Consider the following 27875-nt stretch of genomic DNA (forward strand, 5'->3'; position numbering starts at 1 on the left):
AGTGTAAAAGAAGTGTTTACTTTTTTGTCCTGATTTTCCCTCTATTATCTTTCTTAATTAGAGACCGCGACTACCACCTGAAGACCTACAAATCAGTAATCCCTGCAAGTAAACTAGTGGATTGGCTTATTGCACAGGTAAGAAACGTTAAGATACCGCTGTCTTTGACAAGGAGCTTAATTTTTCAGTTCCATTTAAAAGTAAATAAAATGCAGTTATTTAGAGAATATTTCAACATAATGAAACATATTCTGATTCTTTGAATTTGTAGTCTTACACTTTATTGTTCATTTGGTGAAAACTTGTTATTTGGCAGCATAAAGAGGAATAAAGATCTTTGGAATAAAGTTCTTTCCCAGCCCTAGGAGTGGTGAACTGATGGTTCTTGGGGACCTTTTCTATTTCTTGGGATTTTTGGAAGATGTTTAAAGCAGTGTTGGTCTTGTTTAATCTAGTGTAGGTGTGGTACAATTTTATTAAAAAAGGAATCAGAGTTTAACACCAACTACACCAATGTCTTTAGAAAGTGTAGTATCCCCACATTTACCTTGTAATTTACAGAGAAGCAGCTGTAGCTTGGGAAATGAAAAATTTAGCTTTGCTGGTGTAAAGCAATCTAAAGGGAGAGTGTGCCGTGTTGCTCACTGTCATAGAGTCAACTGTACGTTCTGGTTTTGTCTTAAATGATGGTCTGATTCACAATCGCATTAAGTCCTATATGGCCAAAATGACATAAAGGGAAGCTAGTTTGAATGAGAATCTGGCCTCTGACAACCAGGGATGTTGTGTTTCAGAAACGTTTCCTGCAATTGCATTTGACATCCTCTTACATTAATAAGATTGATATGATTGAAGGTTGTTCTGTGCCAAATAACTGAATGAGAATGGAGTAGTCAATTGTTTTCCTGTTAAGAGCATAGAGGAGAGCAAGGATATTAGTACTGAGGCTGTCATACCAGTTACACGTGATTTAACTGGGTCTTCTTCATGGAAAGCTGAGGGGGGAAAAAGAAGTCTGCTTTTGCCAAAGAAGAGAGATGTAATCAGGCCAATATAATAGTTAATCATAGAGCTGTAGGCAGTAGAAAGACTCAGATAGCAAAGTAAAGTATCAGCTCTTGGTCTGGAAAAGGTCGCTCATTTTCTTCCCCATTTTTCTTCATTCTGGTAGGTTAATGTGGCTGTTAGTTCTCCTGTTTACTGAACTTTACGTTAAGATTGAACCAGACTGTACTAAAGGCAGATACAGAATTCTTTTTGTGTTGTGTATACGTGTGCATATGTACGTGTATACAGATGCATAGATGAGGGAAACATCATCTGAGCTCAGTTAAAGGAGAACGTTGTTAAACATTTAAATCACCATCTATGACTTAGATGAATTCCTGTCTGTGTGGCTAAATCAATCTTTGCTCATAGATCCTTTCATGGAGGTTTGCTTGGTGTTTTCATACTACATTGAACTGTCTTCTAGCAACCATTAATACTTGGCCATACTAGCCAACAACAGCTTTTAGTGGGAGCTAACAAATACTCAGCTGTTTGCAGCTGTTCATTTATTTAACTGCTCAAATATCTATCTTTCAGTTTAACTTTAGGCTTCTCTTCTTGAAAATCTTGCTTATGGTATCCGATCTGATAACTACTTGTTACACAAAAATGCTGGGATGTATTTGTTTCTGCTTCTGACAACCAGTTTGCATTGTGATTTTTGTTTAGAAATGGCACACAGAAAAAGTGAGGACTGTTGTTTCTGTTCGATTTAGTGACGTAGGGATGACTGTCTTGAAGGATAGTTTCTCTCATTTCTGTTTGCAATTTAGGCTATAAATGCAAGTGGGAGCCCTTCCTAATAAGAAAACTGTTTTTAATTTTCTTGACCTTTACAATATTCATAAGACTGAACAGAGCAAAAGAGTAAGAATGTTTTTTTATAATCAAAGAAATGGTGTCAGTTGTACTTTGTACCCTCATCCTCCCATCTGGAAATTGTTGGCTATTATACTCTGGCAAGAGATAAGTTGGGTCCTCAATGAGGCTTAATCTTGTGTACAATTCAACAGTTGTATTCAAATGTGATATATGTGTTATCCCCTATGTATTGTATGCATTCAGGGCCTTATTGTTGCATGTGCAGTGCATTTGTGGCTCTGTAGACATCAGGGGTCTGCAGGAGCTGAGCATCACTGACTGTCGGATTTATTAATAAAGTGCCCTGTGATATGCTAGCACAGGTCATTCACTGTAAGGGAGTTTTTGCATGTGAGAGCGGGTGGTCAAGCAATTTCCTAACAACTTGGAGATTTAGTGCTGAATTTGCTTGATGTCTTTTTATTGTTCGTAGCTCTTCACAATAGCTGGATCCTATTGCAGTTATCCACGCAGTATGTCTCAGGGAAGTTGTGCATGAGACTAAAATAAAGCATGAGGGATGATGGTGGAGAGAAGCACGTCTGAGCATAAGTGCCTGTCAGAGATGGAAGTGTTCATGCCTCTTCTAGAGGCACAGAGTCAAATCCTGGAAACCATAATGCTGTATCAGTTTCCTGTAGGCATTACTTTAGTGACCCTTTGAATGTAACAGAGAAATGGTTACAGTAGTCAGAGTCTGAAAGGAGAACTGTCTGATCCATATCCATGGATTTACACTGAAAGTGTCTGTGAATTATATTATAGTCTCTCTATATATTTAGAGGTAATCCTTGAGGGGAGGGGTCTCATTCTTCCATTGAGTCTGGACCCTCTCAACTTCATTTTACAACCTAGTATTTCTCTGACTACCGATAGGCTGCAAACAAAGAGTAACACAGACCTCACTTACCAATGTCAGAGCTCTTGTACTTCGCAGAATCTCAGGTGGTGCTGGGGGTGCACTAAAAGGCTGAACTGCCACTAAACCAGTACTTCTGTCATCTGGCTGAAGATTTATATCCAGACCTACAGAACTTATCTGTGATAAAACATAACCATTATTAGGGCTTTAGACATCATGGCATTAGCTGAACTAGACAACAACAATAATAGTAATGGTGGAAGTAATTATTTATTAATTATCTACAATAATTATAGTCATAAAATAATATAAGATTAACAATTATAATACAATAATTACGATATTATAAATACATAACACAATGTTGTATTATATTATGAGTAATAATAGTAATAGTGTGCTCTGGGCATGATTCTTGACTATGGTACTGTCTGTAAACTTGCTAAAATTCTGCTGACTCACATTCAGTGATTATATTTGAATAAACCTAAATTATCTTGTCAAAACTAGTGTATCTAGTTTCCCATCCAATTTCTATATGAAAAAGTTATGAGAAAGCCATTCTGTCAAGATTGTTAGTGGTTCTTTTTTAAGATTTTTGTTACTGCTTGCATTGTATTTGGACAAACTACTACATAACATTTCGTACTTGCAGGTGAGCTGAAATGACCTATTTTTAAGTTATATTTTATAATTAGAGAATGCTGTTTTGCTAATGAAATCTTTTGAGGCCAAGTTAACATCATCGGAAGTAGTCAAGTCTGGTTCAGAGCTTTCGTACGCGAAGATTTTGCTGCCTACAAAAAAGTGGATTCCTAAAGGTTAAGAGAGTAACATTAGAAGGCATTTCTACTCCAGTTTATTTACAGTTGAAAGAATAATCACATTTTTAAGTCCCAGCCTCTTTAAAATAAACTACCCATTTATCCTCTAAAGTAGCACAAAGTGAGTGTTGAGAGTTGTCACATGACTGGATGTTGAAAATGAGGAAAGACTTAGAAAGACTTGAAATTAGTTTATAGTAAAAGTTAAACTTCAGGTTTATTAAACCCCTTTTCTTGCCTTTCCTTCCGTGGTTATATAATTATACAGTCCCTCCAGAACTGCTTTGGTCTTTTTCCTGCTAAGACAGCAGTCTTTAGTTCTTCATTTGTAAATGTCATGCCTTTTTTTTGCTCTCAGAAAGTCTCTTCAACAAGAGCCAGTAGTGCTGCTGATTGGCAAGTGCTGATCCCGGTTTATCCTGTATTTAAATAGTATCTTCACACCATAATGATTGTTCTTTGCCAGTATTTGCCTGGCAAATAGCTACTGCTCTCCTTAGTAGGACTTGAAGTAGGGCTGATGTTCTGCTGACAAGATCAGAGGGCTCTTGGTCTGCAGGCTGGTTTGCTTAAAACAAGGTCAGTACGCTACTCTGCAGTTGCTGCTAGAGCTTCAGGATATCTAGTTCTCCAGATGGAGGGGGAAAAAGGAGGTGTGACACTTGTGTAGGATACAGGTTCTAATTTAGCAGGTCTCAAAGTAATATGACGAAATGCTCCTCTGCCAGAGCAGCAGGTCCCCTGCCTGCTGAAATGAGCTGACCAACTGCTCTGGGTGAGATAGCAGGTCCCAGGTTCTCTTGTCTGGGGGCTGGGAAGCAGGTAATCCTGCATCAGGTGACCAGTGTTGACAGTGTTTTTCATCTGAGTAAGACCAATCAATTAGTGCCTGCTGATTTTTACGAGCGCTATTTAGAACTTACATGTCTGCCTAAGAAGTACAAGCAGCATGTTTGTAAAGTCTTCACTTGTGACTGCAAATTAGCAGCTATGTAGAGAAAACAAAGCATTTCTTGTATTTAATTGAATTATAGATGCAAAAGTTAATGCTGTCATTTCAGGTAAATTGGTAAATTTGCAAGTCACCTTTGGTACGTGTTTTGAAATACTACACTCAAGGCTTCAGGTAGTGAGAAACCGAAGTCTTTGTTCACAGGTCTGTGTGAGAAAAGAATGCCGCTGCAGCTTTAACCAGTCTGACCTTTGGAGTTCACATACACTGGGTTTACTCAGGGGTTTTGTCCTTTGGTTGAATATAGATAAGATCTCTCAACTTCTCTCTCTTAAGAATGAGTTTTATTGTCTCTGGCTAATGGGTCCTAAAGTCCAACACTTTGATTGCAAATGAAAAGTCTACATTGAGATGCTATTATGTCCCTTTGTGGGTTAAACAACTACTTTCCAGAATTCTGGTCTTTGTTGTCCTGGTTCCTGTAGGAGGCAAGAGATGCTATATATAGGAATAAATGGGATTTGGGCAGCGGGTAGCAATTTTAATTTCTTGCTATTGTTCCCTACAAAGAGCATCCTGCTAATTTCAGAGCCCCAAGCTATGCAGTGGGGAAGTGGAATAATTTAGCTTAGGAAGTAGTCTGAGATGTAATATTTATCCTCTTGTTTCTAGGGAGACTGTCAGACTCGGGAGGAAGCTGTCGCACTGGGTGTTGGACTCTGCAATAACGGCTTCATGCATCATGGTAATGCATCAATATTACTTCCCACAACCAATTAAAGGAGCTCTTACTTCAGTCAGATGAGCTGACTGTCTGAAAATCCCTTTTCTGTAGGCTGTGCCATACATGCTGACATATATACAATTGCAGGCATCACAGCAGGTCCTTCTGAAAAGCAGCCTTTAAGTTTATACAAAATGTGGAAGCCTAGTGCCTTCCCAAGGGAATCCCCTTGCTAGTAGTTGTGTTGAGCCCTGAAGTGATTAGACAAGGCAGAAGGCGCGTGTTTTTTCAGTGCATCTCTTGCACAGCCATCAGACGAATGCAGAAGCCAAGTACTGCTCTGAAATACCACCAAGAAATGTCAGGTACAAAGTAAAATTGCTTAGTTCTTGCCACGTGGACAACAAGCACAATGCTCAGTGCTGAATCTCTGAAGCTTCCGTATCTGAAGTGCCAAATGGCCAAGTTAAATGTCACCCGTCCTCAGTGGTGATGCTGCTGAACTGGGAAAGTAAACAACCCCATCTGTATCGGTATCAAATCACACATACAAAGTAGTAAGAGTAAAACATAGTTTGTCCTATGAAACATCCAGTTTTAGTCATAGATAACATTTGCTAAATAATATCTGTTTAGTCATAGATAACATTCAACCATATATTGAAGTGGGTTTGAGAGCAGATTATCGTAAATAATAGAGAATTTGCATAGTACTTGGTAAGAATGTAAGAATAGTTGTTTGTCTTTAAACAATTTGATCTGTTTTGAGCCCATGTAAACTCTTGGCGTTCATAGCATACCTTGGCAAGGGGTTCCTTTGCATAAGCACCTGTTGAATGAAGAACTTTTTCCTCAGGTTTTAAAACTGTCACTTGCTGCTTTTGTTTGAAGCCCCCAGGTCTCATATTTGAAAACTTAGTAAAGAACTCCGTGGTAAAGTCACACCTTTCAGAATTGTATAGATCTTATTTCCCTCTCAATTCCTTCTTAGGCTGAAAAGCGTTAGACTATTTAGCCACCTCACCTTTAAGCAGCCATTTTACCCCTCTTTGCTCCTTTTAATAGTTTTAAATTGGGAAAGGAGTGTAACATTTTGAGTAGCATCTTTCATTCAAGAGGATCTTTTGTATGTTTTATGCATTCCACATGCCAGTGACATCATATCATGACCTACTGTACACTGCGAAGAAAAGTATACCCTGAAAATATAGTAGTAGTTTAAAAATACAGAGCTGAATAGCTGACTGATAGGAATGCATGTGGTCTTTGTTCTGTAAAGACTGGGGAAATATTTAGGATTTCCTGTAACTTTCTTTTTTGTTTCTCTTTCTTTCTCTCTGTAAATGCATGTGCATGTTTCATATATATTGTTTCCAGTCCTGGAGAAAAGCGAATTTAAGGATGAATCCTTATATTTCCGCTTCTATGCTGATGAGGAGATGGAAGGCACCAGTTCCAAAAGCAAACTATTACGTAATGACTTCAAGCTTGTGGAAAACATCTTGGGAAAGAGTCTTCTGGTAAGAAATATGTTAATGTAAACCTTGACATTTCTGTGAAACTGGTATTGTTTTATACTAAAGGAGAATGAAAAGGAAAATTATGATGGAATAGAATTAAAATGGGAAATTGTACCTGTAGCTAGACTTTTATTCACTGTATAAATTCTAATTCTTGAGCAACTTTGCTGTAGAGCTCAAGCTTCTGTAGCTCTGACTTTTCTAGCTGGGCAGACTGCATAGCTTATTCTGCAGCAAGGGAAATCTGTAAACTGCAGGCTCCCTTCTCTAGCCTGTGACCATCCTACTGCACTGCCTGGGAGCTTTGGATTTGCAGCTCACACACACGTGTGCAAATACATGTACATTCTTGCCTGTGATAAGTCTCAAGAAAAGCAGAGACTCAGAGATAAGATGATCTCACCCAGTTCACAGTCCAACTCCTTTCTATTCCCATGAAACCCTTGAGAGACTCTGGAAGTGAGCTGGGAGCTGGAGATGTTGTCTTAGCAGGCACCGTATGTTTCTTGAGTTTGCTGAGCAGGCACCACAGTGGTGGTGTGGTGGAGGAGAAGGTGATGGGTACTACTATCTTGGGAGAGGTCTGCCATTGAGTTTAAATACAGTTTAAATTTAAACACAGTTTAAACACCCTTATATGTGACAGATTCAGATGCAAGTTAAAAGACTGATAAGAACACATGTATTTCAGGACATCTTTTTATAAGTGATATGAATATGCCCTGCATTACTGGATCAAGTACCGGCTTTACTTTGTTTATGGAAGCTATTTAGAAAAAAAATGCTGATCTTTCTGTTCATGCTTTTGCAACGTTACTCTTATCTCCAGATTCTCAGCTCACTGAAAGCCATCATCGTCGTTACTGTACTGGGATTATTTTAACGCTGTTTGGACTTGGTAGTCGCATTGGTGCACTCTTTGTTCCAAGATTCTTGTTTGCTGCCAGTGGCTCCAGGCCCATCTTTTTCTGTCTTTGAACACTGGCAGAATGCAGGAGCAGGATAAAAACTTGGGTTGAAACTACAAAAGCAGATTGCTGGAAAAGATCCAGAGGTCCATTATATGGGAAAAATTTTCCTGTGGTTCTCACAAACTTCACTGTCTCACTCTGTCTTGTCTCCCAGGAGACCAATCTGTGTCTGTCTCAATGGCCAGAAGTAATATTTAAAGCACTATGGTCCCTCAAAATTATTCCTCTATGCACCAGTGCCAGAGACCGGGGTGATGGGTTAATATGATTATTCTCATGGAGAGTTATTGGGAAGCAGTTAAAAGATGATACACTGTGTGCCGTTTTTTTATTGTGATTTGCAAGGGACTCAGAAATCAGTTTTGTGTAAGTTGGTGGGAGCTGCCGTTGTCCAGTTACTTTCAATTTTCCACCTTACTGAGACAAGACAGTTTGGGAAGGCAGGTTGACTAGTATGTCTCTTCTGCGTTCTTCTGTCAGTTCAAGGCCCTTCTTTTAAAATGCCAAAACCCAACAGTAACGTGTTGGCTGTGGAATGAGGCATTTCAAGTTCTTTGATTCTGTTTTCCGTTAATGTGATAATAGTTTGTTAGTATTCACTAAAGAGACAGAACAAACAAGCAAACTGTGCACATACACTATTTACTAGTGATTAATTGTAAGCCCTAATTGGTCCTTCCAGTCACTCCGTAACTTGGTAACTGAAATATCTGCAACAGGAATAATTTTAATACTGATACTATTGTAGTTCTGAAGTGCTTCAGTCAGACTGTTAAAATACAGTCCCATCTCAAAAAGTAAACAATCTGAAATGAACAGCACACTCTGGGTAAGAAGTTTCCTACTTACAGGGCACAGGCTTTTGTCCCATGAGTAGTAGTCATGCTAAAGTTACAAGTTGCCCTCATTTTCACAAATAAATTGGCAGTCCCCTGACTATTTGTGTAGAAGACCCCACAAACAACAGTACAGTAAAAGCACTACACTTATCCACAAAAGCATTTGCCAGAATTCTGGTTTGTTCTGTGTTTAGGAGTTATGAGCAGCTGGAATCCTGAGGCTTTGCTGTCTGTGGAACATCACTGCTTGCTTCTTTACACGTATGATGGGGCATTGATCCTTCCCATGCCCTGATCTCACCATAGAAAGTTTAATGGAATTTCTTCAGCACTGGCTTTTGAAACATGCTTTTGTACTACCATGAAATCGAAGCTGTTTAATGGGCAGCTTCCCCCAGCCCCTTCATCTAAGTTTGCTCTATCACAGGAGAACTTGCCCTTGAAAACAGAAAACAATGGAAACCTTGGCAAATATATCATTAGAAATGCCAAGGAAAAAGTGCTTTCAGTATGAAAAAATGCACTTCAAACAAAACTTAATACTCATTTATTTGTGCAATTGTTTCTCATTGACGGACATAAATCTTGACAAACTGAAAAAATATACAACATTCTTTGCATAGTTGAAGAGAATTTGGCTTTTGGATTGACTCCAAGCATTGTGATTTGGGTGCTGCAGTGTGCTGTTAACTTGTGACCAGCACCTCTGCTTGTCAGGCCAAGCCCAACCACAACGCAAGTTAAAGCCAGTAGCTTGGAGCTGAATATGAGACAAGGGGAGCTGGCTGTAGAGATTGGCCTCCGTCAAAGCTGCCCGAGAGGTCTCACGCACAGACAATGCCAGAGTCCCCAGAAGACCCCAGTGTATCACTTATCTCAAAAGAAAAGCATTTTCAGTGACTTCTGAAGATGATGCCTGTGTATCTTTTATGTAGCATTCTCAAAACTGTCATGCTGGATTGGAGGTCTGGGCTGTAACTCTAAACCTCATCAACTTCCCAGACCTGTGATACCTCCTACATTCCTCCAGGGTATCCCATTTTTCTTATTCTCGGTAGCGTGTGACAGTAGTTGCAGGAGAGAGTAGCTGCTTCTTCCACTGCAGTTCCCAGCCAGGACTGTAGCACATCCTGGAATTAACTCCTGCAGGAGCCTGAGTACTGTAGCTTATTCGATGAAAGCCAACGGTTTGAGAACAGAAGTCAGGGTTACCTGGATTTAATTTAACTTCTTACATCGACACACTGTGTGGGCTGAGCAAGACCTTAAGTCACTGCATGCCTCATAGGATGCTAAATCTCATCTATCCATAGGGCTTTGCCACTGCTATTACATCTAGAATCGGCTTTGAAAATGAAAGTGTCCTTGTAATTCAGCACTTCAGATACCATGTTCTTAGCTGATAGGTAGTAATACCATTTGAGTTCATGTCTTTTCCATTTGAAACCAGCTAATCCAATAAATGTAGCATTCACCTTAAAATTCTTACAAAAGCATAGAATGCATTTCTCCTAGTCTAATAATGAATAAATAATAGTAATTTCTATTACTTAAAAAGGCCATACTTGGTCCTTAATAAAAATCTCTTCCACTTTTAGTCATTTCAGGAGAATTATTTTTGTGTGTTGCACCAATATAAAATGACCTAACTGCAAAATTTCAGCAGAGAGCAAAAAGAGATTTCCCTTTGTTTGTTATACTAGTGTACCACAGTCTATTGTGGCTTGACAGTTCCAGTCATTGATTTAAAACACCCCTGGGAAGAGAGCCACTAATAAGAGCCCATCCTCTAGGGATCTGTGATCTCCCAAGGAGACAGGCTGGCAAGTCAGTAACAAGAGGCATCCATCATCCAGGTGTATGTGGCCAGATAAGGACTTTGTTTGAGTGGATTCAGATACTAAACATTACAGTGAACTCTGAAGTGAAAAACATCCTTTTGGCTGTAAATCTTTCACTGTTCAGAATGAACAGTTCGGTTTCAGTGCTCAATTTCAAAGCTCACAAACCATAAGAAACTTTGAGTCATTTTGTATATATTAAGCCTATTTTGCTAATGTGACAAAACATAACTTTAAAGATAATAGCAGTAGGGGGGGACTTAGATTCTGGAGCTTCTCATTGGAAATAAATTTTGTCTTTTCAAATTTTATTTTGGTGCCCCAGAGCTGTGGACTTTTCAAAGGTTGGGGAGTCTGGAACAACCTGGGAGATGAGGTGGCAGGAAAATCACTCTCTTCAAATGAATGTCGAGGGCCGCAGAAACCACGTCAGTGTTGTGAAGCATTCAGACTTGACATTATCTGATAAGTCACTGCTTCTTAAGAAATTCTTAACCAACTCAGACTGTTCAAGTGTGTCCAACAGAGAAGAGTTTATGCGGGAGAGCTGTAGGGAAGGCGGTGGGAGGTGACGTGCATCCTGGACCCTAGTTTAGGAAATGGTGGTTGATGGGCCTGTGCTACCTCTTCTGCTGTTGATGTCCGCAAGAGTTTAGGCTGAGTTCCTGCTTCTGCATGAGACAGGTGTAATAGACCATTCTTTGCATAGCTTTTCATCCCTGCACCCCCCTGAAATTCTCTTTGAATATGTTCTGACTACATTTGCCCTCTGGTTGTGATTAAACATGCTTATTTCTCATATGGTCTCATTTTTTAACGTGGTTGTCTTTCAAGATTAAACAGCTGCTGCCTTACGTTCAAAAAACTGATAGGATTTCAGGGGCACAGAAATAATTCTTGTAGATGGCAAGTTAGTTAATTGCTTTGGACTCCTTAGGGATGAATGGTGTTTGGCTGTGGAATTGCAAGGTATTGCTACTTTATAATAAAGAATGAATCATACCCTTCTCCAAGTATTGCATATGGAATATTACCCATAGTCTGCCTTTTCATAAGAGAGTGTCTTCTGGTACAGGGGCATCAGTATACAGAAAGTGAGATTTCTTTCTTTACAACATCATGATGAAGTTCCTGACGTTGATGTGTTTGGGTTTTCTTAAAAGTAGTTTGGTTCTTTGCTTTCAAACAATACATTTTTGCAGTACTAATGAACAGAGAAAGGTAGGTTATTAAAAATGCTGGCCTGCATAGTAATGGTAGATGCACCCAAGAGATACGTAAGGTGGGCAAATCAAAGCATCCAAATTTTAAATAACTTTTTCATATGTGCTTTCAAAATCCAACCAAAGAAACTGAACAGTCCCTTCAAATGTAAAGCGAGAATTGGAGGGGACAGCTATCCTAGAAATTTTCTATTTAATCCCAAATGTGAAGTGATAAAAGTACATACTGTGTTGGGCTGAAGTGCATTACACTTGCAACACAAAATCTAACCAGTGATATACCCGATTTTCTAAGCTGTCCTTTTATTAAACATGCTTAAGTAGCATTGCTTCTGAAAATATTTTGTTAGAAATATCCAAGAATGACAGACTTACCTTTCAGTCTTTTTACTTTCCTGTCCATCATTTAATCTGAATGTCATCTGATGAGGATTTTTTTCCCTTCAGATATATTATGTCATGCATGTGTAATTCCCTGCAGGAAGAGATGTTTCTGTTTCTTTGAATTCCTGTAAAAGGACAAAACTTACAACCTGGCGGTATTGACTTCAATAGTAAAAGGACAGTATTTTAAAATAGTGCAGGAATTATCAGAATCAAGGATATAATTCTCAGGAATTTTTTCCCCCAGTGGCATGCTAGATCATAGATAGCTTGATTTTTTGTTCTGATTTATCAGATGGTTCTTAAATGTGTAGTGTTTGCTCAAATACAGGATGTTTATCTGGTAGAATTTCCACTTGTCCATTTACCAGTAGCCAGGCTTGCTTTATTGTTTTTAAACAGGGAGAAGCTTTTTTTTCCTTTGCTAATAAACCACTAGAAAACCATGAGCAAAACATCATATATTTGCCATGATTGATAAGATTTTAAAAAATATTTATAAGGCAGGTCTTGTGACCTCAGTGCAAGTCAGAGGGAGTGGATTCTCAGTAGGAAGAATTACCAAGTCTTTTGTCAGCCATGGAAGGTCCAAACTGAGCACATGGCATGAGTCTTGTATTTTTTCCCTAACACAAAGCTTATGTGCCTGTTCCCTAGAGGAAGCATGTATAGAGGTCAAAAATTGTTCTCTCATCTGGTCATCCAGAAATTTAGCCGGCAGACTGACTGTTATGGTGTAGATTTATGTAATCTGTAGTATTATCTATAAAAATTAGGCCCAAGATCCCCAATTTCTCGGAAACTGATAGCTAAGAAGGACTTGTAGATTGTTCATTATTGGGTAAGTGGGATGAATTTTAAAAAACAAGTGACTTCACTTTGATCTGTAACTAAATTCACCAATGGAAAATACTGAATATTGATGAATTCCATAATCTAAAAGTGAAAGATGTAATGAAGAATTAAGGGCTAGAAGTTAGCAACTTACAAAACCAACTGCGGTTTCTAGGAGAAGAGCTGATTAACCATTGGAACAAACTCTCAATGGTGGGAATAGATTCATCGCTTCTTAAAGACTGCAGATCATAATTGGATAACTCTCTGGAAATTCTGCTTTAGCAGGCCTCGATGCAGAAATAAGTAGATTAGAATTTATAGCTTACGTTATGTAGGCAGTCAGACCAAATGACCACTTAGTAGTCCCTTTCAGTTATATGACGTACAAAACCATGTCAGTTGTGGCTTGCAGTTAAAAGTCCAATTTCTCATCTCCATCCTTAAGCTTTTCAGCTAACTCCATATTTATGAAGCATTACTTTGTGCTCTTTTTAAGATTTCACCGGAAGAGGATGACTATGGATTTGACATAGAAGAAAAGAACAAAGCAATTGTGGTGAAGTCAGTTCGACGAGGGTCTTCTGCAGAGGTAAGACCTGACATTTATAAATATTTTGGGTTTGGTACCCAAGAATATTTCAGTGCTTTGATTGGAAAGGTACAAAACTATCATTTGAAAGGCTGTTTCAGTTTAAAGTCAGCTAATAGAAAATTGGATATCTTTCACAATTCCTACAGTAATTGTGAACTGTTTCTGTAAATTGCTAAGTTTGGCATCTTTGGGTGACTTGCTGAATATTTTTGATAAGTGATGGGACAACAGCATTATGTCTGCATGATGATAGTGTACCTCAGGTTCATTAGCAACTTAAATTTGACAAGGAAGGGAAAGTAACATTGTTTTGGGATAGCAAAGGTGTTCAGTGAGAACAGTGAGTAAAAATTTGAGTGAAAGCTATATTTTTACATTTGTTTCTTCCTTCAAAAGCATGCACTCTTTTCTCTCCCCGGTACTTTTTAATTGCTCTACAGGATATATTTGCGTTGTTTCTTTGAGGCACATAGATGGCCCAAATGTCATGGGGTCTGAGTATTTCATAATTACTTGTTTTTCCATACAAAACCATGAGTGGATAACACAGGGTGATCCTCCATTTACCAAAATAAGGCACAAGACAGACTGAAAGTGTATTTTTTACAAACTACTTGAGTACCTTTTAGCACCTATGAAGATAAGAGAGGACTAAATGACTTGTCCAGGGTTTGACAGTAAATTGTGGCAGCGCACAGACAGTAAGTACTTCTAATTAAAGTCCAGGACAGCTATTACAATTTTTTTAACGTCTGCATTCATTTGTTAGTCGCTGCTTCAGGCTACAGCTAACTCCTGAATGACTTTCCCAATGCAAACAGCTGAAGTGGACAGACTGATTTTTGCAAATTGAGAATGTCAAAGAGGAAGGAAGTTTGAACTGAAGTTTAATATTAGAATTAAATTATTTCAGTATTCCTTATTCTCGTTTGTTTTATAGTCACCAAAGAAACCAATCCTATGTTCTAACGTGTGCTCAAAATCAACATAGGTTGGCCAAAAATTTTATTAATCTAAACCTCTGCTGTAAACCATTGCCTGACAGATAATCCTTCTGCCCTTTCTTTGGCTGGATGCCTGAAGAATATCCTGCAAATCTGTTGTGTTTTAAGACAACAGAAGCACGCAATTTTCTAAGGAATCCTTTTCTTTATCTTCCAAGACAAACTATCTGTGACCATGGGCCTGTCATCTTAATGTATTGCTCCAGAAAAGAACTAAATCTGCATCTCCCTCGAACCAGAGGGCTGTCAGCTCATTCTGGAAAGAGCTGAGGTCCAACAGTAATGCATTTCATTACATTCTCAGGCTTATTTAATTGCTTTGTGATAGTAGAAAGATATCCAGCATGTAGTTCTGTGTGGTTCAGCAGCTGTAGGCCATTTAGGGACCCTGTGCCTGCTGTCACACTCTTTAGGGAGAAAAATTAAGACATGCAGCTTTGCTTCACAGTGCCCATCCCAGTGCCGTGCATACATTAGGACTGTCAGACGTTAGGCCAGAATAAGATTCCAGGTTCACCAATTAAATGGGAACAAATCTATTACATGCATGGCTTACATGTGGTGGCACACAGCATTGAACTTCATGCATGTGCAACAAGGTCTTTGGGGTTTTTATTCAAATTTTAGAGTTGGCAAGCATTGTCCTTTCTATTATTAGTGTCGTTTTATTTCTTCTCAAAATTTTTTAGAAAGTTTTATGAGCTGTTAGATTTGCATATGCCAGAAGCAGCTCCCACACTGTGTAGAAGTTGTTAAGACAAGAATTGCTAGAACATCAAATTCCTGTACTGATAGGGTACTTGAACTCTTTGGGAACCCCTCACATGCTGTGTGTGCTCAGGTTCGGCTTTGGCCCTTAGAAAAGCGCCGTAGCGGGCACGACGCACGCACTTTCTCCTGATCCTGAGTGACAAGCAGCTCTCAGCCCAGGACCCTCACCTGTGGGAATTGTCCTGTCACCTCCTGGGCAGCAGCTGCCTGTGGATATTAATACTCAGCTCACCTAGATGGAGGGTCACAAAAAATTATATAGCAGTGGTTGGTTAATGTGTAGCACATCCCACCCCTATCCCAAGTTTATGCGTCTTCAGAAAGACATTCAGAAAGGTCGCGGCTCCTCAGTTTGTACCTTACCTTCCTTTCTAAGCCAGCTCACTTGCAGGTTAATTGAAGCTGGGCTTATTCCCACAGGTTTTAATAACGGAGCTGATTTTTGAATGATACTTTTTCAGAAGGAAGCAACAGTGAAAAAAAATAATATCCTTTTGGGAGGTGTGGTTGCTGCCATACTCTGAACAGCCAACTGACAAGCAGATGTCTAGTGCTTGAACAGAGGGTGTTCAACAGGCAGCCAGTTGGCCAGTGGCCATGTGGATGAATAGCAAATCCAAGCTGCTGGTGTTTGGGAAAAAACAGTGGCCCGGATCCAGACAACTGCATTGAGTTGTCATAAGGAGCATCCGTTATTCAGAATCTCTATGGCACTGTACGGTTTTTAATCTTAGAGACATACAGTCTAATCTTCCTTAGCCTGGTTAGTTTTATCTCAGCAGAGTAGCAGATTTTTATTTGAAAGTTGCTAGTTTGTAGGGTTTAATATGTGGCTTTGTACCCCATACATTCATGGATTTGCTGTGATTACGTGTGCAGATGTGTGTCCCATATGCACAAGCAGTAAGTTAGGAATATGAAGAGGTAGAATGATTCCAGGTATGCATAGAGTTTAGCTCATTGCACATACGTTAAATGCATGAACTACCTTGGGAAAATCAAGCCTAAACCATAATGACTTTAGAAAATTGTGTTACTACTTTACAATAAACTCGATATAAGTAAATGCAAATAGCAGAAACATTTCCATTGAATTATAGACCAAAGTTTTTTCAAATTCTATCAAGTTAAAATCTCTACTGCTATTTATTCCTATTATCCATTTTAGAGATTATTTATTTAAAAATGTTATTTCCAGGTACACAAGAGGATGTTGCAAACTGTAGAGAGCTTGAGAATTAAATCAAGGAAAGCACTTTGTAGTTTTTCCTTTTAACAGCTTTGATTTGAGAAAAAAAAGTATAGATTTTTGTAGGTAAGCTGATCTCTGACTTTCAGACCACAACATGTATTTCAGAAAAGCTAAGCCATGTATGGACATATTCAGCAGGGTTTTTCCAGTCCTACATCGCCAGATTAATTTTGCAATAGATCAGATTTATATGTGGCAGTAGCAGTACTGTTTAGACCTCTTTTTGCCAACTCAAAAAAATTGTTAATGGATTCCAGGCAGAATAGGCAAAGTGTTTGTCACATTTAGAAGGAAGTGCAACTGCTGGACCTTGAAGTGATAGGAAGTCATTCAAATCTGGGAAGGGTTAATAATTTATTTATTTTCTTTTTACTCCATTAAAGGGAATTTTATATTTCCTTGGTATCTTAACACCAGGTCTAGGTGCTGCTGTGGCACAGTATCTGGTATAGATCCTCAAGAGGTATGTTTAGGGTTATTGTCCAGAGAGCAGAATAGTGGATCTTGATTCTGTCATCAGATCTGTCTCTGGCTTCCTGTGTGACCACTGCCAAATAACTGAAGTTAGGTGCAAAAGCTGGGAATAAAATTAAAATCTTGTGGCTTTTAGGCTGACAAAGAGCCAGTGCTTCACTTAAAGCAGAGACAGGTTTTTACCACCGCTTAAAACCAGGTTACATTTACTTACGTGACTAGGTATAGATTGGTTTGGCATGGCTAGTGGATGAAAACTACTTTCTTGGCTCCCTGTGCCTGAGCAGTAAGTTGTGGGAAGTCACACTTCTGTATCTGCCTGGTATCACGGCCAGTCTGTTATAGTCCCCTGTTTTTTATTTAGTGTGTGTCATCCATCTGCCTTTTTTTTATAGTCTCCTTTTTTAATAGTCCCCTATTAAAAAAAAAAATGTAGCAGAAAAGTACAAAGATATATTCATTGCGAAGTAAGATATATCTGTGGAGTGCCACAGCTATACAGGTATTGGTGAAATCTCTTTGTTTTCTGTAAATGCAGACACCTTTAAGGGTGACTGACAAAGCATTCGATGAACCAACGCTGTATATACACCATTCATATGACAATGTCTCTAAGTAGGAAACAGTTGAACCTTGGAGCCTGAACTTTCAGAGATGCTGCCAGTGATCCAAAGTTTTCTGTGGTGTTTGTTTCATTTGCAGATGGCTGGCCTGCAGACAGGAAGAAAAATCTATTCCATCAATGAGGACTTAATATTCCTACGCCCATTTTCAGAAGTGGAAACCATCTTAAACCAGTCCTTCTGCTCACGAAGGCCGCTTAGGCTTCTGGTAGCCACCAAATCAAAAGAGTAAGCACAAAGATGGGCGGACAGAGACGATTATCTAGACATTTCAATTATTGAACATTTCTTTTACAGTTTGTAGTAAAAACTGTGTAAACACTTTGCTATGCAGAAGCTGTTAAATAGGAAAACAGATTACATAAATGAAAGATACAAGAGTCACAAGTTGGTTTTAGTGATGAGCTTTGTGCTTCTAGAACAGGTTAGGATGTATTCTTTTTATACTGCAGTGAACTTTTGGCTTTTTGGATGACTTTGATGGTATCAGCCTTTACAATTTATTTGTAAACTATGTGGGTACTTCCTTTAATCCAAAACACAGCTGTGAATACCAGACACTGGAGCTGCCCAGAGCTCTGGCAGTGGAACTTAAAATGCTGCTTTCTCTTCTCCTTGATTTACCTGCAGGATTATTAAAATCCCAGATTGTCCTGAAGCACTTTGCTTTCAGATACGAGGAGCAGCACCACCATATGTTCATGCAGTAGGAAGAGGTAAGTAGAAAGGCTGTGGTACAGTTAAGCTTGGAGTACGGTGAAGTATATATGTGTGTATATAAAGTGTGTGTGTGTATCAATCAATATTACTTTAATGACCATCATGATTAGGAACCCCTGTCACAGTGAAGGATCACACTCATATATAAAAACATAGAACGATGAGATAGTTCCTGCCTCAAAGTGCTTATAATCAAAATACAGTCTAAGAAAGTGGTATCATTATTGTGAACTGAGTGTTGGGTCACTGATTCTGTCAGCACAAAACAAGGAATAACTTAATTCTGCAGCAGAAGAAGCTTGGTGATAGTGCAGTCCGCAGTACTGTGGAAAGACTCTTGAGGAAGCATTACAACTTGAGCTCCTGCAAACTAGAAATGCACTTGCTTGGTGAACCTAACCTGGTTTCTTCTAAGACTAATAAGACACGGCTTTAGAGCCACAGGGAATAAAAATCTAAAACTGAGGTGGCTGAGGAAAAGTTGAGGTGTAATCATTTGTTGTTTCCTCAGTAGTTTTGCCTGTGGTCAGCCACATTTGGATCACTGCAGTTCTGAATGTGCTGTGGGATCAGCAGGTTGGTGGACAGATCATGTTTCCTAACAGACATCACAAAGTATGAGACTTGAAGACTACTTCTCCCTTTACATTGGCTTATACTACTATAAATTACCAATATAAAATAGAAGCAAACTGCTTTCCTTGGTCTTTTTCGAAAGGAGAAAACACAGTTTGACAGAGATATTTACTACTTCTGTAACCAAAATGTGAACTGAGCTACAAATAAAGCACAGCTCTAACCTTTATTTTCAGCAGATGCAGAAAATAGAACCTTTCAGACATGTACCACTTCCTTCCTTCAGAACAAATACATTTATCCAGATATGTGCAGTTAGTGTACAGACAACAGGCAGCGCCCAAACGCAACAGTGTTCCAGGGAGAGGCATTTACACCCTTCCATAACAGCAAGTGTAACCGCTTTTTAACAGTGTGAAGAGTGCAGACTGGAAGTGCCAGCTAGAAAGATTCACCTTTCTCAGGATTTTGCTAGCAAAAGACAGATTACATTTGGAATAAAACAGTATGAATTTTAAATGATGGTGCCTTAAAAGAAGTTAATCACCCTAACTGTAGATTTCTAGGAGCTGGATTTGGGTCTGAGTCTTGTTCATGTGACTCTGGAATAAGTCTATTGAAGTTGGTTATTGCGCTCTAGACTTAGTCTAGTTTTAAGTAAATCATAGTGTTTTTCTTAGACCATGTCAAATTGCATAACGTGTTAGTGTTCTGTATCTTTCAAGTGCAATAAGCTGAAACAAATTCAACTGTTTGCATTTAAGCAAGACCTCAGCTAAAGTAATCATAAGGCTAGAAGAGCCATATAAGAATCCCAAATGATTTCACACAAGAACTTCAATTTCTAGAATGAATGCATTTAGATCTAGGAGGTCTCTCTTCTTCCCAGCACTACTGACAATATGAAGGACAGATGCACGATATTACCCTCGTACAGTAGAGCTCTCAAAGTATGTAATTGAATGCTGTCATGATTTTGCTGCTAGCTCTTCTTACTCTTCTTAAGCAGAAACCCTTTGCAAACTTTCCAGTATTCTCCTCCATCGTCTGATGGCTTTAGTGGCTTACTCCTCTTCTGTTGGTTTTTCAGGTTCTGAGGCTGCAGCTGCAGGCCTTCACCCAGGGCAGTGTATTTTGAAAGTTAATGGCAATAATGCAATACATGGAAATTATATGGAAGTTCTGGAGCACTTTACAGCCTACAGGACCAGACAACAGGAAGCACTGGTATGAATACAAAGCCTTAAAGAAAGTACATTAATTCCTGCCCTTCTTCTCTCCTCCCTTTCTTCTGTGTTTTTATGCTAACTAAATGGTCAGAAAAATAATGTATACATGTCTCTCTTGACTTATTTAATCCCATGCCAAGGTCCTAGTATAACTGAGGGAGCTGATTACAGTTGCCTGTAGTTGCAAAACATCTACAAATATGTTGTGCCAATTCACACACTGTATATGGTACTGAATATTATTAACTATTGCTAAAACTAGAAGTTCACCCAGATACTGATCTAGATTTTATATTCTCTGAAGTTCAGAGGAAAGCTGGGGGGATGTTCATATTTCAGCCAACTTAGAAGATCTAAAATTGATAGCTAGATTCACCTGTGCAGTCCAAACATACAGAGACTGGGCATTTTTATTGAGATCATAGCTGAAGCCTGTATCTCTCGAAAGGGATTGTACCAGTGGGTGTACAGAACACATGAAGATGCTGAAGAGGACAGAGTTCAGCAAGCAGCGTCCACTGCATATCTGAACGGCAGTCATCCTGGCTCCAGCAAAGATGACCCTTCCCTGGAAGGAGGTGCGGAATTGGATCCCCTTCAGAATAGCCCACAGGAATCAGGTAAAGATTCTCATGGGGGAAGGAAACCTAGGGACAATTCAGGGGCTTCAGGAAGGAAAACTTGCAGTAGAAATATGAAGTGAAATTATTATTGAGTATCACTTTTCTCAGTAAAGCTTTGTAATAGAATGAGGTCTCCCAGAGGAAGTACTCTTATGCTGCAGTTTATTCAGGAGAAGAAAAAAATGGAGATGCACGTATAAATCATACCCCTGTGACACTCTGATCTTTACAAGAGAGCCAGTTTCTGGAATGAAAAGGCTCAGTGTTTTTAGAATCCTTTGGTAGCCCCTGCAAACCAGGAATTTATGGGCAGGTAGCAGCTGGAGAGGGCAGGTCTGCAAGTAACTCCACCTAAATAATCTATGTTTTCTGTGATTTAAGATCATAGATTTAGATTTTAAGTTAGTTTGATCTGGAGCAACTTTTCAGAGCATGTTACCAGTGTCAGCAAATGGTGTGAGTGTATTTCTTCCAACTTAGAAAAGTGTAACTCATAAAGAACACTGCTTTACCTTCATGTTGAGAGCTTATTTGGAAAAGCAGATATTAGGGGAGATTTGGATGGAATCTGAAGCCAGATTCAATCCAAAGGCTGAGCTCGGACTCTCTGAGTGCCATTGGCAACTTCTCCAGGAACAGATGCACATCTGTGTGGATCCCATCTAAAGTCTGGCGAGTCTGGTAATCTAATGGTCGAACAGTGCAGCTCCATGGTGGAATGGCTGGAGCAGTGCCCTGGTAGAGGCATGTGAGCAATCCTCTGGCAAATCTCAGTCTGACGATAACTTAAATCTGTTCTCTGGTGACAATGGCATTGCTGTGTCTAAAAAAAAAAAAAGTAACCTCTTCACCCCACCCCTGCACTGCTATCTCAGCCTTATAGCTAATATGCAGAAAATGCATCTGGAGCATTTCCCAAAATTGGATAGAAAAGTGACAGTCTTACAGAGGGTCATCAATGTACTTCACTTCCCTTTGAAAGCTTCTGCTGGGGTCTGTGTGTCTGGATGCTGAATAGGACTAAAAGTAGTGTCCTGTGCATGGATGTGTGCACGCACACATGGAAGAAATCAGATTGTGGGTTGGAGCATATGGATTGTCTAAACCTCTGTCACTGCCTCCAGCAGTGGCCAACCGCAAAGTCTTCCTCAGAATACTCTCCCAGCCTCTAGCAGCACGGCACTCAGAGACTCCTTGAGCCAAAGGTCACATCTTTGCGTCTTTGCATTTCACAATACCTCTCAACAGGTTTCTCCTCCCTGTGCATGCCTGTACTCGTGTGCTGCCAGACCCCTCTAATGACTTGTTTTGGTTCCAGCTCAGACACCACAGACCATCAGCTCTCCACTGGTCATTGGTGAAGAAATACCTCTCATTAGCCTGACTGTGGATAACACCCACCTGGAGCATGGGGTGGTGTATGAGTATGTCAGCAGCGCAGGAATCAAATCCTTTGTCCTGGAGAAAATTGTGGAACCAAAAGGTTGCTTCAATCTCACTGCAAAGGTACCGAAAAACATACGTGGCCAGCTTCGTTCCTAAACAGGTCAGGGAAGTGAATAATATAGGAATTTCTCTGGTGGCCTGGCTCTTTGGATGAGGTAGCACATGGTCTTCTCAGCCCTGCTTGGAGTTTTCTTCATTAGAATGCACCAAGTTATAACAGCCCGTTTGGTATGGGCAGGTCAGCAAATGCTCCCGGGATTTCACCTGCGGAGGCAGAGGGAGGGGAGCCCCCAGCTGTGGGATTCTCACTTTTATCTGTCTGGTAAGGTACTCTGCTGATACTCCAGATCTTTTCGGGCAAGAATTTGCTTTAGCTCGGAAGAAAATCAAGCAGCTTTTCCCCATCTGACGGGCTGGATGGGTCACTAAAGGAACGGATAGAACTGCTGCTATCAGACAGCAGCAATGCACCGGATTTTGGTCAGCTATGGCCATCAGCTATTAGTAATTGTTTCTGTCGTATCCCAGTAACATTATTGTTATGTCCCATGAAAGTACGCCAGAGTGGGTGACTTTGACAGTGCACAGTGAATGTTTTGATACACTTCAATTCTAAAAATTTGTAAGGAATGTTTTATGTCTCTGGGGGTTAGACATGATAGCGGTTCTCAGGCAGTAATAAAGGCAAGTTGTTCTGAACGCAGCTTTAGTCAACCATGACAGCATGGGGGCTTTGCCCCTTCCTTGGTGTGGAAGAAAACTGTTCTTTCCCTCACTGTCAAATCTCGTATCATTGACATCCTGTCTTTTTGTTTAGATTTTAGAGGCCTTTGCTGCAGAGGACAATCACTTTGTAAGGAATTGCAAAAGACTTATATCCCTAAGCAGTGCTGTGGCCACCATGCCCCAGTATGAGTTCCGGCAAATCTGTGACACTAAGCTGGAAAGCATTAGCAGAAGGCTCACAAACTACCAAGAGGTACAACACTACTAGTTACTGGTGAAGACTCAAGACAACACTTCATTGTGATAACTGGGTCTTAGTATTCTTTATTAATGAATCTAAACTGCTTTAGAGGCAGATGTCCTAGAGACATGAAAACAGCTCTGCAAGTTATTGAAATTGCAAGTTCTGAGGGAAAAAAAAACCCTATCTGTAAATCATTTTTTTCAGCTTGTCAGAGCTGTGGGTTATAACATATGATTGCAGGTTCGTTTCCACCATATCAATAAATAAATATGACAACAGAACTATCAGTGTCTGATTTACCACGGACATAAGTACAGTGTATCATGTGAGCAATCTGTGTGCTTTTTTGTGCATTACCTGAGCTGTTTGAAAAGAGAGTCCTAGAAGGTCTAGCTAATTGCTTTCATTTGTTGCTTTGTGAGTTGTTGTTTTTTCCATATGTAATTCCAGCTAAAGCAGAAATCATATGATTGTGGAATAGCAGGCAGAAAGAGAAAAGGATTGCCTGTATTACATCATAATTTTTTGCAAGTGAAGTAGCACATGCTTCCTTTTTTTCTCCCAGTTTGCAGATGAATTGAAAACAAAGGTGAGCCCAGCCTTCAAACAAGCCATCATGGAACCACATTCCCTCAACAGCATGGATTTCTGCCCCACCAACTGCCATATTAACCTCATGGAGGTATCATACCCCAAAAACACTACCTCAGCAGGGAGGTCGTTCAGCATTCGCATTGGACGGAAACCCTCTATTATTGGTCTTGATCCAGAACAAGGTGATAATTAACTTCCAAATCATACCGATTTTATCTGCATAAAAAGTTGTGTCTTTCCACTCCACAGCAAGGTCAAAATAAGTTCCAAAGAAACACAGTCTTGCCAGTACCCTTTTGTCCTCCTTAAAATTTTATAGTAAAATGACAACCTCCTTGTGTTGTGAAATAGCAATTCCTTTTTCGCTAGCTAAACGGTGTGGTCATCTCATGATAATTGGTGTCCTGGAGTACTGTTTGCACTTAGTAGAGGTGACATACTGACTAAAAGGAAAATTGAGTGGGGGCTGATGGCTGTGTTAGTGCTGTGAAGAAAGGTTACCTTCAGGGGGAAAACAGTTAATTGGATTGTAGTGCTGTTTTCTTCTGTCATTACTAAATAAATTCCATGCATTGGAGCTGAACGTCTCTACTCTGTCAAGGAGATCTATTTTCTGATAAATAGCTGCAATATAGCATTTGTCCTACAACCTGATGTTTGAGTTTCAACATTTTTTCACCATGATCTCACCTAATATGCTTCTAATTCATTGTCTTGTGAAGTTCAGAGTGCAGGAATGTTTGGAAGAGACATGGGGAAGTGTAGACTAACCAATATTCTGAAGAATGGCATTGAATATTCAAAATGAGGTTGATAAAGAGCACTGCTTGCTTGAAGATATTAAAACCTCATAGTAATTTTAATGTGAGCGAAGGTAGTTCACAGAGTACCATACCAAAACTGTCAGCGTTTTTAAATGAAAAGGAATGTTATTTATCTTCTGTAAGGACATAATCCTATTTTTATATATGTGTGTGTGTGTGTGTCTGTGTCTGTGTCTGTAAATGCTTGTAAAGCTGGAATAATTACTGAGACCAACTCCTGAGAACCTGAATTCATTAACATATCAACAAATGCTTTTAGATGCTGTCCATGTTGTCTATATGTATGTGTGGACAGTTGCTGTCTTTACTTCCATAATTTGTTTCTGGACTGCAGTAAATTCAAAACATCTGGTATGCCAGGAAAAAACCCAAAAAAACTCCTTTCTGTTTTGTTTTTTAAAATTTTTTTTAAAGAATGTTTTCATCATAGAATGTAATTATATAACGTAATTATGTGAAATTTTATTATGTCCTGTTAAAATTCCACCTACCCTAAACTATCATTACAGGGATGGAGCGGGGAAGGTCATGAGTGCCATGCTAACTAGATCCTTCCATGTTTAGTAGGTACCTTAAATCCAGTCTCATATACTCAACATTGTATCACCACTATGGCTGCACCATCCTGGAGATGTCTGACCCCAGAAGATGGAGATCTTGATGGTAGCTTTGGCCAGCAGAATGGAGGAACAATTCCCGAAGAAAGGGGACTCAGTTTTCTGTTGAAGCAGGAATATCGGGAGATACAGGACTCATACTTGCACCTTTTTAACAAACTTGACGTTGCAGTGAAGGAAATGAAGCAATACGTCATTCAGATAAATAAGTGAGTAAAGACTGCTGCACGCACTGCAGGGAGGTGTTAACCTCTGGAAACACACGGTGCCTCTTGGCCCCAGCTGTCATGCGCTTACACTGGCCTATTCACACATACAGCTGCATCACAGCTCCTTGCTGGTTGTGTCAAACCTACTCCTGGGAAGATCCACCAATGTATTTATTATTGTCCTTTGCTCCTAAAAGTCTACCTGAATTCAACAGCCACTGTTTTCCATACTATGTATTCCAATATAAGAAACAATTTGGTGCCAACAGCAGTTTTGAAATTCCACATAGACGTAGTCCCTCCCCTTCAGATTTTGTCTGTCATAAGGCAGACTGCAAAACTTGCAGTTTCTGTCAGTTTTCTCTATGGCACCTATGTTTTCCATTCCTCTCTTTGTCTTTTTCTCATAATGGGTCTCCTAGTAGTAGTAGTAGTAGTAATGAAAGATTTGAGTAGTGCATATGTGCGTTGTGCAGAACTGGTAGGGTTTTGGTAGCAGGGACTGCAGGGGCTATCGGTGTGGAAGGAGGCCATGAGATGCCCTAAGCTGCTCACAGCCACTTTCAGGAATCCCAGTGACAAAAAGGACAGCCCATCATGCACCAAAGCATCAACTGACTGGAAAGCACGTGGAGCCTTGGCTCAGACGTATTTAAGAAGGGGCAGTACTGGTGGGTCGAGCCAGCGAGCTGAGGCGCTGCCCCAGGGAAGCCTGGTGCCTTTGGTGGAGAACGTGAGGACTTTGGCAAATTAAAACCAGAGCCCTTTCAGGCCACCGTGGTTAGCGATTAAGGTATACCTGACCGAGGCAGGGTACTACGAAAACAAGACCTTTTGTGAACTGAGATTCAGGGACTTCACCAAACCCCTCTCAGAATTCAGGATTTTACGTAGCTGTAGTCTATGTAAAATGCTGGCAAGGTCGCTTTTGATTTTGCATAGCTGCATTCCAGCCTTAGTCGTTACACCTCATTTGTGAGACTCCCCACCAGTCCCTGAGAGCTGTATGTTCTGCTTTTGCAGACTTCTGTCCACCATAACAGAACCAACAGAAGGTGGTGCGTGTGAGCCACCGTCTACTGAGGAGACATCTCCACCTTCCCTGGGAACAGAAGAGAGTGATCCTGACAAAGCTGAGCATGGTGGAATCAAGAAGGTCTGTTTCAAAGTTTCTGAGGAGGACCAGGAAGACTCTGGACATGACACAATGAGTTTCAGAGATTCCTACAGGTTAGTCTGAAGATTACGCCACTTTTACCTTATTAATAGAATGTTTCAAAGTTCTAATACGGGTATGGATTCAACAAGCAGGTTATTTTCCAGTCAATTATTCAGTATTCACATAGTAAAGTATTCACTAGCTATAGTTATTCCATTACAGTTATTACCATGGAGACATACATAGCACAAAACCTTTCCTCATAACAATGCCAAAATACTAATGCTTCTAGAAAACTGAGTAAAATGAAATAACTAGGTCTAGTGTGACTTTCCCTTTCTATATCTTATAGCTGGAAACTGCAGAAGCTCAGCAGAGTTTGCAGACTGCTTGGTCTTATAACAGCCGCTGTTGTAAGGTGATGTTTCCATTCAGTTCTGCAAACAATTTCCCCAAAAGTCTAAGACACTGAGAAACAGAAATGGACATGGAGTTTCTTATTTTTAACGGGCCTTTGAAACCACAAAAGCAAATGTTTATTCAGGTGTCTCAAAATCTTGGGTTTGGGTCATGATTGACTGCTGCTTCTCCAGGAATATTTGCTACCAAAGGAAATCTCACACACTCCAAATATGTCTTTCTTGGGAGGACAGGTTTGGAAACTCAGCTTCAGAAGAAATGGAACAACAAGTTGCAGTCATGTCTGACCTGGAATTTTACATCCTTAATGGGTTGTTTTTACATTTGTAGCAAGGTCGTAGGACTTTGCCTATACGAAGGAGTAGAGACTTTACAGTGAGCTGTGTCTTTGAAACTTCCACACTATGAGCCTGATTCTTTACTTGCTGTTGGTTTTCTACTAGCACAAGTAGTGATACGTTACATTCATCCAGGACTGTGGGAATGACAGAATCAGAACAGTCCACATTGGAAGGGGTCTTCAGAGCCCCCGTGGTCCAATCTCTTGCTCAGAACAGGTCCAACAACGCTGGTCGCTCAGGGTCTTGTCCAGCTGAATACTGAACATCTCCAAGGACAGCAAATATGAAGCCAGTGAAGAAACAGAAGCAGCAGTTACAGCATTGAGATCTGTGGCACCTATTTATTGTGCTAGATTTAAATGGGCGCATGTGCTCTGCAGCGTTTTCACTGAAATGTGCTGTATTTCTTTCATTGCTAATAGGGGTCCCATTTATGAACACTTTAGTTTAAATGGTTTCTGTAATTGAGGCTAATCTACTCTGCAGAACAAAGTGACATCACAAACAGTCTCTGTGGGTCTGTCACTTGTTCCAAAATTCTAC

The 27875-nt window shown here is 39.9% G+C and overlaps 1 protein-coding gene across 2 annotated transcripts in view; it reads left to right on the forward strand.

Annotated features, from left to right (window-relative positions):
* Nucleotides 1–27875, forward strand: part of PREX1 (phosphatidylinositol-3,4,5-trisphosphate dependent Rac exchange factor 1) — a 170268-nt gene that overhangs the window by 121752 nt on the left and 20641 nt on the right. Inside the window, exons 14-26 of one of the 2 annotated variants that reach the window (XM_040608692.1) lie at nucleotides 62–137; nucleotides 5222–5294; nucleotides 6651–6793; nucleotides 13385–13477; nucleotides 17684–17832; nucleotides 18235–18320; nucleotides 19991–20127; nucleotides 20578–20749; nucleotides 22071–22258; nucleotides 23016–23177; nucleotides 23734–23944; nucleotides 25151–25412; nucleotides 26436–26642. In XM_040608692.1, the coding sequence (XP_040464626.1) occupies nucleotides 62–137; nucleotides 5222–5294; nucleotides 6651–6793; nucleotides 13385–13477; nucleotides 17684–17832; nucleotides 18235–18320; nucleotides 19991–20127; nucleotides 20578–20749; nucleotides 22071–22258; nucleotides 23016–23177; nucleotides 23734–23944; nucleotides 25151–25412; nucleotides 26436–26642 (1959 nt within the window). The remainder of the gene's footprint in view (nucleotides 1–61; nucleotides 138–5221; nucleotides 5295–6650; nucleotides 6794–13384; nucleotides 13478–17683; nucleotides 17833–18234; nucleotides 18321–19990; nucleotides 20128–20577; nucleotides 20750–22070; nucleotides 22259–23015; nucleotides 23178–23733; nucleotides 23945–25150; nucleotides 25413–26435; nucleotides 26643–27875) is intronic. The other variant, XM_040608693.1, reaches the window with a different exon arrangement.

Source organism: Falco naumanni, chromosome 10 (genome assembly GCF_017639655.2).
Source record: "Falco naumanni isolate bFalNau1 chromosome 10, bFalNau1.pat, whole genome shotgun sequence".
Classification (NCBI taxonomy): domain Eukaryota; kingdom Metazoa; phylum Chordata; class Aves; order Falconiformes; family Falconidae; genus Falco; species Falco naumanni.